The sequence below is a fragment of the Haliotis rubra genome, unplaced genomic scaffold (genome assembly GCF_003918875.1).
Source record: "Haliotis rubra isolate DU_JTF1 unplaced genomic scaffold, ASM391887v1 Scf609, whole genome shotgun sequence".
Lineage (NCBI taxonomy): Eukaryota > Metazoa > Mollusca > Gastropoda > Lepetellida > Haliotidae > Haliotis > Haliotis rubra.
Genome location: NW_025767312.1, coordinates 116,492 through 128,799, shown reverse-complemented (window position 1 = coordinate 128,799; position 12,308 = coordinate 116,492). Strand labels below are relative to the sequence as shown.

At 40.4% G+C, this 12,308-nt stretch overlaps 1 protein-coding gene across 1 annotated transcript in view; it reads right to left on the bottom strand.

Moving 5' to 3' along the window:
• Positions 1-274: 274 nt before the first annotated feature.
• The window catches only part of LOC124255759, a gene marked incomplete at its 5' end in the record, with an annotated part of 83,765 nt that continues 71,731 nt past the window's right edge, over positions 275-12,308 (bottom strand). Inside the window, 3 exons of the mRNA XM_046689670.1 lie at positions 275-426; positions 2,140-2,174; positions 2,483-2,716. Of these exons, the coding sequence (XP_046545626.1) occupies positions 275-426; positions 2,140-2,174; positions 2,483-2,716 (421 nt within the window). The remainder of the gene's footprint in view (positions 427-2,139; positions 2,175-2,482; positions 2,717-12,308) is intronic.

The following is a 12,308-nucleotide window of genomic DNA, read 5'->3' as shown; positions in this document are numbered from 1 at the left end:
CATCATCACGGCGGGGGGCACCAGAAATGGGCTTCACACATTGTTCCCATGTGGGGATTCGAACCCGGGTCTTGGGCGTGACAAGCCAACGCTTTAACCACTAGGCTACCCCACCGCCCCAGTCCTAAAAACAGTGGCAGCTTGCTCTTTCTTATTGGTTCCTTTATTGGTTTTGATCTGTCTATGAACCTTTCTTTTACAAAACTCTTGCTTCTGGTCCTGCAACCACCCATCCTGATGGGTTTTCTGTCAGTCCAACTGTCCCTCCATCTCCTTACACAAGAGCATTGATTTCTTCATGAGCCTGATCTAGTACCATGGCAGGGAATGGTCGTTTAGTTTTATGTTCTACAAATCCACCAGAACAAAGTGTGTGGTACAGTGCCGACTGTTCCACTGATAAGGAAGACATGTTTCTGATGTGAACTGAAAACGAACGTGCAAAGATGACATTATCTAACATAAAGACTCATGGTATTACTCTGACAAGTGATGCTACATACTTTGGGGAATCTGCTTTTCGAATTGCACCCACCAGGCACAATATGCAAAGTTCAAGTTCAGGAACAAAGGACCAATACTGAAACTAGGATTGAGAAGCTGACTTTGCATCACACCAACTTCTAAAAGTCAAAACGTCTTCTTTGTTTGGTTCTGTGTAGCGGATGTGATCTGATGGACCTTTCTTGTTCTAGCAAGGTGGGTACACTTGACGAAGGAATCAGCAAACCCAGCTACGCAAATTGCAGTTGTCCATCAAATCCGAGGATCCTGAACGCAGCTATTTCACTACCCAATCCACCAAACCTAATATAAGGAAACTGGCATCACCATATGATTCCGGGAAATTCCACTGGATTGTTTTAGCATTTGCATACAGGTAGATGACTTGGGTGTAACTGCTCAACAGCTTTCTTTGCCACATTCATTGAATGTTGTATCGTAGCAACAGAGTGTGCACATTCTAAAAACAGTGGCATAAGCGCAATTGTTGTTGGAGGGTCTGTTAGTGCATTGTATGCTGCCCATGAGAGGAAAACATCATTATTACCTAGTTCTCATGATCAAGTATTGTGTTAACACAATGTTCATCTTGAGTAAAAGGTCATTTCAAAGGCAGCACATAATGATCCGTCTTGGTAAAACATAATGGGGGTACACTGGTATAGACAAACGGCAGCTTGACAATGATCTTCCTATTTTTTCCAGCATGTTGAACTTTGTTTGATGTTCCCTCCCATTCAACCTTTGGGTGCCTCATTAATGAAATATCCATCACAAGAATGCTCTCCAAAATGCATTGACTGCTACAAGCAGCCATCTTAGATTGTTCAAAGGAGAACATTCCGATACTACTTGCAAAAGTGCTGATCTCATTTACAAATGCCATACACATATGTGTATTAACAGAATATATTTTAAAATCCATAGCTATAAAACAATAAACACTGTGGAACATAATATCCTTGATCAATACTGTATTCATCATGTTAATCATGTGTTAATTATTTTATAAATAACAAAAAGTAATACTTTAAATGTACAAGGAAAATCATTTTGGTATTAATAGCTAGAACATTCAGTAACAAGGAATTTTTTATATCCTAAATTAAACTGATCTCAACAAATAATACTGACATTGTGTACAAACATTTTAAACATTCTATAGAAATCTAAATTGGCAGCCATCTTGGAATTTTGTCATCACCAGGGGGCGCTACATGCTAGATGTTAATTGCATACAGCACTATGAAGACAATTCAGTAATAAAATACTGAATATGACAAGATAATTATGATATGTTGAGCATGGGCTGACATAGTTATAGATTTCAGTCAAACTGGCGGCCATCTTGGATTTTCGGCCACCAGGGGGCACTACTGAGGTGGATCCACATCCAGAAATGTTTAGAATTGTTCAATGTATCAGGGTGCCAAGTTTGGTGCTTTTTACCCAAAGTGCACAATTTGGACAAAATCCTGGCCTTAACTGCCCCACTATAAGGGCTACTGGATTACGCCTCAACATTCCCCCTTTTGCACCAGGTATAGGTCAGATGTGTGTGTCTGATGTGGCAGAAACAGTGAAAATTGCAACACACAGAGTGGTGGTCGAAAATGCCATTGGAAGGGTACAAACATTCAAAATTGTCAGACTCCTGTATTTGAACTTTCCTGCAAGTACAAAAAGTATTAGTCACAAATATTGTATTTGTGTATGTTAAAAACTTGCAATGTCAATGAATATTTTGTACGTGCTCTTGTTCCTTGTTCACTTAACTGAACTGTAATATTTATGCAAACAACTGCTCAATAGTCATCTGATATTGCTTTATAAACTGTGATGAGTATTTTCTACCTTGGAAATATCTGATGATCATGGAGTAAACATGTCATATAGGTAATGCTTGCATTATGATACATCATTTTCATAAAACAAGTTCAGAATCTGAAATAAAACTTTAAGTATATAATAACATCACCTGTTGTCATCGAATGTGGCCATCACAGGTCTCCTTTTCCTATTAAGATTTCCAGGCCTGGCAATAATTATCTGTGACACTGCTTCAGATTCAATCTCTGGTCCCATTGGTTTATCCCACTGCTGAGGCAGGCTAGTGGAAGAGGGCTGTGAAGGAATGGCTTGATAGCCTGATATCTTCCAGCCTTCCAGTATCAGGACAAGTGCCAGTACATGGGAACACTTTCCACTTGCACTAAAGAGAATAATGTGAATACATTTGTTACAGAACTTTGATTGACAGCAGGAATATATAATATATAATATAATTGAGAAGAAAATACATGGTTTTATTCCCGCAATGCCTAATAACAGATATTACATTTACGTCTTACATTTATTACAGAATCTGTTTCTAACACGATGATAGAAATTTAACGTAATTATATGGGATAACATGGGTTTCATTGTCAACAACTGAAATGGCCGGCACACAGACGTGTAATTGATTTGATATCTGTATATGCCGCTTATAAAACCCCAACAGATTTATGCGATAAATTGGAAAGGCTCCCGAAAGTATTACGTGTACTGCTCACCCACATTTGCAGCTGCAATGGGCGTCAGTGAACGAGTTGTGAATTCTGTCAAGGGACAAGTTGATGACATGAGGAGCTTCGGTTTTCCGTTGACTTCTATAAATCCTCCCGCAAATCGACACGATATTATCACAACATGAATGGAAAGTAACGGAATGAAGGTATGAGGCAGAACTAAAAGCCACTCCACGTCGTTTTTGCCGCAAAGTAGGTTCATAAGGCAAATGTTTCGGGCCAATATCATCGGGAATGTCTCTAAACGATATCACGACTGCCATTTTGACAGTTGGTTTTGACAGCTATGTTGTCGGACCTTTTGAGAGTTATCTCCCTTTCTTTTTGGGGCGTGGTTAACTCGCCACTGGCGATCCGTTAATTAAGGTATTTCGGCGACGTAGTAGTACACTTATTAAGAAATGAAGGGAACAAAAAACAAATTAACCACACCATGCTTAAAGACATATTTATTAAGTGAATAATGATAAATATATAAAGGCTAAAAAATGAACTTGATAAAAAGAGAGAACTGATTTAAAAAGTTAAAGATCACATGCAACGTAAAACATAACTTTGCAGATTATGATACCTTTCGGTATGGATTTACCGAAACAAATCATTAACAATGCAAATTCAACTTATAAAGTTGAAAAATAACGCGATGAAAAAACCCGTACCAACGTCATGTTTCAATGGGTAAACTGTGGTTTGAAGTTCTAAATTGTGGTTTGAATTAGGTATCTACCTAATTCACCGTAAGTCATAAAATCTGATTGCTTCATATTCTTCAAACTGGCTACAGATCATTCATGCGCTCCTCTGGAGGTAACTTAATGAGACTTTAAAGATACGTTAATAACCTACTCAAGTAAATGTCTCTAAAAAGATAAACACTTTGTGTAGGAAACGTGATCATTTGAAAGAGAAACATATATACCTACTCAGATTTACGTGTTTAAATAATATAACAATAACTGTTTTTAACTTAATAACTTAATTATAATAAATATAATGTATTTATTAACCTTTGTCTGCTCTTTTCGATCAGCAAGTACCGATGTCGACCTACCTGCTTCATATCTTTTATAATCTATTTCATTATTTCTGTATCTATCGATGTTTTTTATTGAAAACAATAAACGCTCTTTAACCTTTAACGAACAATGTCTTCTGTGTTAATTAACTCATCAATGAACCATGTCTCCTGTGGGTACTATTCAACAACAGGGTTGTTCCCACTTTCAGTGTAGGGATGTGGAAACACTGCCCAGGTGCACTCAACCATTAATTCATGTGTCTCACAACTGGGAGTTCTCACAAATGGGAGGACACCGGAAAGACAGGATAGAACCAAGTTACCTGGTTAAGTTCATTTTAGGAGGGGTAGAACAGGTCAGATCGGTGTATTCCCATTAACTTCACTTCCAGATCACTGGACCTCATCATGTTGTTTTAACCTGTAGGCAGTTTGGAACTGTAGGCAGTATGAGTATACATCCCAGTGACTATTTCGCACACTGCAAATTAGTGGTGATTGTGAGCGTGATTGTGATCGTGTTCCTGATGTGCAGGGTCTAGCGCCTAGTGAGTCTTGACCAACTGAAACTCGACGAACACTGGCCAGTAGGGCGCTGGGACGCAACGCTAACAAGGGGAGACAATCAGCTACTCGCGGAACCCAGAGGTTCGACTTTTGTCGAAATTAAATCTAGATGAATTTAAAATGTACAAAACTATTTTTTTATTGTGTCTCTTGTTTAGAAACATGGATTCCATTTGTTGATACTGATCAACTTGTGGACTGACTGACTGAGTTTGGTTTTACGCCGCTTTTAGCAATATTCCAGCAATATCGCGGCGGGGGACACTAGAAATGGGCTTCACTCATTGTACCCATGTGGGGATTCGAACCCGGGTCTTCGGCGTGACGAGCCAACACTTTAACTACTAGACTACCCCACCGCCCCCCAAATCAGTGGAGAACTGAACCTGGGCATTTGGCGTGACGAGCGCGCGCTGTAATCATCTGAGGGGCCATAATTCTGTGTCTAAAGTTGAAAGCTCTCGTCCCTTCAGTGAGTGATTGTGTGAGTGAGTTTAGTTTTACGGCGGGGGAGACCAGAAATGGACATCACACATTGTTTTCGGCGTATTTTCGACGCGAATCCTTTGTATGTGCCTTGCAGCAATATATGCATGACACTGATTCTTCCATCTTCGTTTCACCTTCTTGTGCTTAACTGAGTGAGTGAGTTTCGTCGCTTTTAGCAATATTCCAGCTATATGATGGCGGTCTGTATTAATCGCGTTTGGACCAGACAATTCAGTGATCAACAGCATGAGCATCGATCTACGCAATTGGGATACGATGACATGTGTCAACCAAGTCAGCGAGCCTGACTACCCGATCCCGTAAGTCGCCTATTACGATAAGCATAGGTTACTGAAGATCAATTCTTACCCGGATCTTGACGGGTCCTTGTGCTTAACTAACTGTTGTTTGTAAGGACGAGTGTATATCGTCAGCTGCACACGAACCATGCACGCAAAGAAATACAGGTTTCCCCACTTGACCAAATCCCTAGTGATCTCAAACATCACGCACTTCGTCAAAATATGCTTGACAGTAATCCTTTAATCTCGTTACAGCAGATAAGCATGGGTAAAGGAAATTTAAATATTTTCAATGACATTAAAGCAGTAAATGATCTATTTGCTGAGAACACACACACCAAATGTGTGAAAATAATAAACATTAAAAAATAAACGATAAATGAAAACATTCACATCTCAGAAGAAATCCAGAATCCTCCAAGCTCTGAATGGTACACAGTATCAGTCAATGACTTCACAAATGAAGCCGCTTCTTGCAGGGCGGCCGTTCCAGTAAGTTACGAGAAACGCATTACGAGAAACGCATTACGAGAAACGCATTCCCCGTCAGTGCCACAGTCCTCCCCAAGTATTGTGCCACTAAATGCCATGTAGGTCCGGCTTGGTTCTCCGATTCCCTTGTTTTCGTACTCCGAAGAAGTCTTGCCTGTTCCCCAAAACATGCTCTTTACCAGTATTCAGCCTGCAAATATGTTCATAGCATCCGTCAACTTCACACACAGATCCGTCACTTCCTCTGAATGTGACGCCTGACAAACTCTTAAATAAGCTAAACGATACAGCAGCCCATCCAGTATCTTCACACCTAAACTAATATTCTAAAATTAAATATAACACTCTCCTCCGAAGTATATGAAAAACACACCAGTAACTTATATATACATGTATGAACACTGGCCAAAGTGGTCCCACATTTAGAGAGACGGATTATTTAACCCGGGTACAAAACGCACAGGAATCACTCATCACAATCCTTTGGGCAACCCGAAAATACAGACTCTCAAGCATACAAAAAGATGCGAAAAAGGTTCCTTTCATATGGAATCATCCGGATAATCTGAAGGTTCTACAGTGGGTACATGGCACGGTTTATGTTAAAAAAATAGCTAATGAAAGAGAGCACACAGCAGAATTCTTGTGATCACAAGGTTTGAGAGTAGCACGCACCTGGAGAAGTCGTTATACATCAACGTCCTGTCAATCAAACGATCTAAAACAATTCAAAGACTGAGAATTCCTTCAAACGACGTGTGCATACCTTGAATATAGATATAACCCATTTTCGTTAAGCAATATTTTGCAGTCTTTTTGTCAAAAAATTAAATCATTAATATGTTTATGAAATTACAATACAATAATTATAACTAAAGGAAAATACGTACTGGCTTCTGTTAATGATACTTCTGTCAGTATTACATATGTAAATTCGGGGCGGTGGGGTAACCTGGTGGTTAAAGCGTTCGCTCGACACGCCGAAGACCCGGATTCGATTCCGCACAAGGGTACAATGTGTGAAGCCCATTTCTGGTGTTCCCCGCTGTGATATTGGTGGAATATTGCTAAAAGCGACGTAAAACCCAACTCACTCACTCACATGTAAATTCACGAACGCAAACTACCCTGATCTTTCCTCGCATTTCCAAAACGTCAGCCAACGTGCAAGCTAAGTAGACAAATGGATCCCTAATAGTGAGTTGGACTTTGCTACGCTGTGGAAAATCTTAATTTTTCGTGTAAAAGTGCATTTACATTTGCAAGAGGTTTTACGAGATCAGCGTTCCTTCTCACACCTAATTTATTCCCCTCTGTCACTTCCACTGGTGCGCTGTAATTAAGCCAGCGGGCCTACAATCGAGATTTCCTCCAGGTATTCGTCCTTTTTCATTTTTTGGTCAGACAATCGGGTAATGAGAAAAACAGAAGTTACCCTAATATATTCACTATTGATATTCAGCAAACGCCTGTTTAGATTTGGTCTTCAGCTACCCATACATGTTTTAAGTGGCGACTAAAGGCATGAGGTGGTCCGTGGTCAAGGTGAAGACCCAGGGTTTGATTCCCCACTTTTTAATACATAACTACTCCGGATCTCCAAAATGCATCAATTTGCGATGCATGTTAGTCAAAATATCTCCAACAAACTGGATGTCACATGCCTTGGACTCGTCAAGAACCACCACTGTTGACGGAGATACTCGCAGGGAACAAATGGGATCGGAATGTCAGGCTCGCTGACTTCGTTGACATCGTGGCATCGATGCACATGATATGAATCATTGGATTATCTGGCCCAGACTAGACTATGTACAGATGTATTTATGTACTAGTATTTGCTATTTGTCTTTCCGTGTGCATGTGTGCGCGTGCGTGCGTGCGTGCGTGCGTGCGTGTTTCAAAACACAAGTTTATATTTTCGGGCATTTTTATCAGTCATCATTATTATTTTGTTGTTGCAAATTACAGTATATGTAAAACAGGAGGTACCAGTCGAAAGACCACGAATGAATGTGAATGACAACACACTTAAGGACGTAACTGTCAGGGATTCGGTCGCATCGATGTCTGCTGCCAAGACGTCTACATGTAAATCTGCCAAAGATTCCACCGCATCGGTTACAAATGGCAACACTTCTACTGCTTCAGTATGTGTCATGCTCCAGCTTTACCGCGGGACCGCCTCCGTGGGGTAGTGGTTAGAGCGTCCGCCCGGAGCGCGGAAGGTCGCGGGTTCAAACCCCGACTGCGTCATACCAAAAGACGTTAAAATATGGTACTTGTTGGTCCCTGCCTGGCGCTCGGCATTAATGGGTACCACAAGGACTGGTCGGCTCGGAGTCAGTATAATGTGTCTGAGTGGGGTATTCATGCTTCACTGCGGCATGGTATCTCAGTGGGCTAGCACTATAAAACCAGCTTCAGTCAGGGCTAGTACAAGCAGCCGCACATACACATACACACGCATGCACGTCGTCATATGAGCGCAATATTCTCAAGCACGGAAAAGGGGGGGGGGGAGTAGCATGGGTACGCAGTCCCCCCTTCTGTCCTGAAAGTTTATTAAATGGCCATTGAAACTCGGGTCAAAATGAAGTGTGCACCCCTCCTTTTCTCAATAAAACGTTATTGCCCTTATATATCTAAAGAACAGCTTCAAGATCTTTCTACAATGGTCTGGTTCAGAATAAACTGGAAAGGCCTAAACTGTTCGCAGTAGGTTTTGTACGTGTGCGTGCACAAACGGACATACCCGTGCATACATGTCATTTGTTTCCAATTGCGAAGATCAATGCTCGTGCTGCTGATCACTGGATTGTCTGGTCCAGACTCGAACATTTACAGACCGCCGCCATATAGCTCGAATATTGCTGAGTGCGGCGTAAATCTAAACTCACTCACTCACTCACTTAATTCTCTATCTGGGATAATCTAGTTATTTTATTGCACTTCGTCGAGAGTTTGTTTCTATGATTTAATTGCATTTATTATGAATTTGTAATTTGTTAAAGTCATGATATGGCTGAAATATTGCCGATGTGACTATAAATCTTAACTCACTCACTCACTCTTCTAATGGTATTGGCATGCTGGCTTTTTCACACGCTGTGCAAAACATGACATTCCCATAGGTTGACGAGGTTTGTCGTAAACCTCAGAAATTCATTAGACCATTTGGGCAAATTTGTGCAAATTTATTGATTTTAATATTGATATATTATAAATTAACTTGTTCTCGTCACGATATGGCTGATGTGACTCTATCACTTTAATTGCTGTTTTAAGGTACTTTTTAATATTTAGTAGATCAGAATCTGTGCGTGCAAAACACGCACGCTCAATATTTTTGCGTGTTTTTATGAATTTTTTGCGTGAAAAACACAGGTTTCTGCATTAACGCGAACACTGAGTTTTTGTAACTCAGCTGTTAATCCCTCTTGCTGCACTTCCATGCGCATATTACATAAGATGTAATACATTTGACACATCAGACCTTAATTTATGATGTTGAGTATTTACTCCAGACACGAGAAATGCCAAATGGGAACCTTTGTCGGGTAATCTGAGTGGTGTTACCACTAATTATACCTGTTGTAAATTCCTTAACTGACCATCAAGTTAATGATGACAAATAACGTGTAGGTTAACCACCAAACACGAGTTACAGAAAGGGAGTAGTAATCGCTGTATTGCATGCAATTTTGAATGCCTGACAAAAACTTATAGGCCGACACTGTTTTGAGGATACAAACGGAACTGCATTGTTGCGTAAGAAATACATATATGCATTTACTGTATATACCTATTTACCTAATTAAATTTTAGATTTTTTTAGAAATGGCTAGGTGGGGTTGTTAAGTTTACGGATTCAAATACATCAAATTATATAAAGTGTGTTTTTATTATCATAGCCTAGGTAATAAACATCATATTATAAAATGACATGATTGAATATCGAGGTAAAAAACACGGAATTAGGATCAAGTTGGATCAGTCATTATACCATCCAGGCATTAGAAAATCTGAAATGTTTACACTGCTGGTATTTTATATTACAACCAGATAATAACTACTGGGGATATTTTCAAATAACGTGCATCCACCCTTCCTAATGTCTCAGAAGAAACTCTGCCATGGTGGACAGTAGCCCAGTCCCCGCGCCCGTCACGGTCGAATGAGCAGGTACCCACCAGCCTGCAGCTTGGTTTCGTAATTAGACTGTTGGCGAGAAGCATTAATCGCTCTGGATCAGTGGCCATTTAAGAAATAGAGTTACCAGTAGAGTGACCCTTCATTAATGACGCCGTGAATATATCAGAACACTGAACACATCTATCTCTTTGATGGCAAGTCATGGTTCTTCAGTTCCCAGGCTCAAGTAAGTATGTTAACTAAGATCTGTTACGTTCTGTATTTCATTTGCAAGATAAATCTTCACAACCTTCACAGTCTTTGGCAGTCACATCAGCTAGGAAAAGATTATTATGTCAACGTCATATAAAGTCTTTCCTCCCGCCTTGTGGAAGTGTTGTCTGAGAACTGAAATCTTACACTTACTCACGAATGAATTTGGAAATCCGTGCCATAATCAGTTCCCAGAAAACGGGCGGCCTTGTGTGTACATATCTAATGTTTGTTACGTTTTGTCCTGATGCCATAAACCCACGTTGTGTTTACTACTTTCTCTCTTCTTAAGGCTTTATGTGACTTCTTTTTACAATATGAACAAACATAATTATGTCGTACTAAAGCACATTCAACATGATGGACATTATAACCCCTGATAACCCAAGCTGAACGTGAGGCGCTAGAACGTTAGTTGCCATATGACTTGTCCCTCAGTGTACCAATTTTCTGCTGGGTGCGTGCGTTGCCTTTTCATTACGCTTGTTCTATTGCTGTCTCGGGATTCAACGAAATGCTACCACCTTTCTCAATGTTTGGCAGGTATTTTTGTTTTCAGTTTTTGGCCATGTTTTTCATCAGTTTTCTGAGTAGTTTGCTCACCAAATGTGCACATTCTGCCAGTATGGTAGATGAAGGCTTGGTAAAACCAGAACACTAATTGTTTTGACTGTAGACCCAAGAACAACTGAGATACAGCCTTTTAAAGAGGGAACTATTTCTTCTCCAGAACTTCTTCAAAAAAGGTACATGACCCCCGCGACCCCGGCTGTATTTAGAAGTTCCGCTCGCCTGTCAAAAACGTGTTCTGGCTCCGTTCTGGAGGATGATTTCCAGCCCTCAAATACAATAGATAGAACTAAAGCCAAGGAGCCCATATCGTTGCTTGCAACTATATTTGATTCTAAAATCGTGTCTGAACAGAAACGCCATTCTATGATAATACCAAGGCTACTCGAACTGAACATAACATTACATTCACATCGGAAACAAATTTCAAAGTACTTGTCATTTGTTTCAGTACTGTCATTGTCTCAGTTCACCCAGCTGTAAAATGGGTACCCGTGAGTATGTGCTGGCAATGTGATTGTTTAGTTCATTGCGCCTAACAGGCAGCATGGCTGTATGACCCACAGGGAGTTGAAAAAGTATCGGAAGGTACGAAAGTGTCTATGTCCGGGGGTAGTAATGTACGTAGCGCCGTGAGCAGGCAATGTGTCTGGATATGAGCGCCATATTAGCGGACCATCACTAATATTACCATTACACGATCTGTCGAAAACACATTGTCCCTAATTTTGAGGAGATCAGTACATTTTGGCCTGACTAATGGCTTGACGCCTGTTTGTTAAATAGTTGTCAATAAGAATAACACACTTGAGAGGGAACAACGAATGGGCTGTTGGATATTCTTTTGTATCTGTAATTCGCTTGGGAATTGGGCCCTGTCACTATCTATACTTGAAACGATGTGATGTTAAATGTTGTATTACTGTGGAGATGAAGAAGACGTTTGAAAACATTTGAATGTATGCCCTCTATACTTATATAGAGGAGAATGTTGGGTGTACCTGGTACCTTCAGACAGGAGTGTTGTTATGTGCAAAGGTGTTTACTGATTCGGAAACAAAACCTACGACGCGATAACGGACGCGCCAGTACATCAATAGGGTACATAATTGCCGTGATGAATAATTCTGTTTAGCACGGACGTTTGTGTTCAGGCAGTTGTACTCCGATAGGGGGATCCTTCTGGAAAAAACACTACACATTTGTGCATGGGTCGTTGATGCCGTATATTGTACGCTTGTTTTATTCACTTAGTCCTCTGGACGATAAGTGCAGTGGCTATGTAAATTCTTTGACACTGATGTCAGTCTTTGCTGTGGCTTCCCCCGGTCATGTATCAGATGAGGATCACGATGTACAAAGAGCAGTTCTATGTGTTGACTCTTGTGT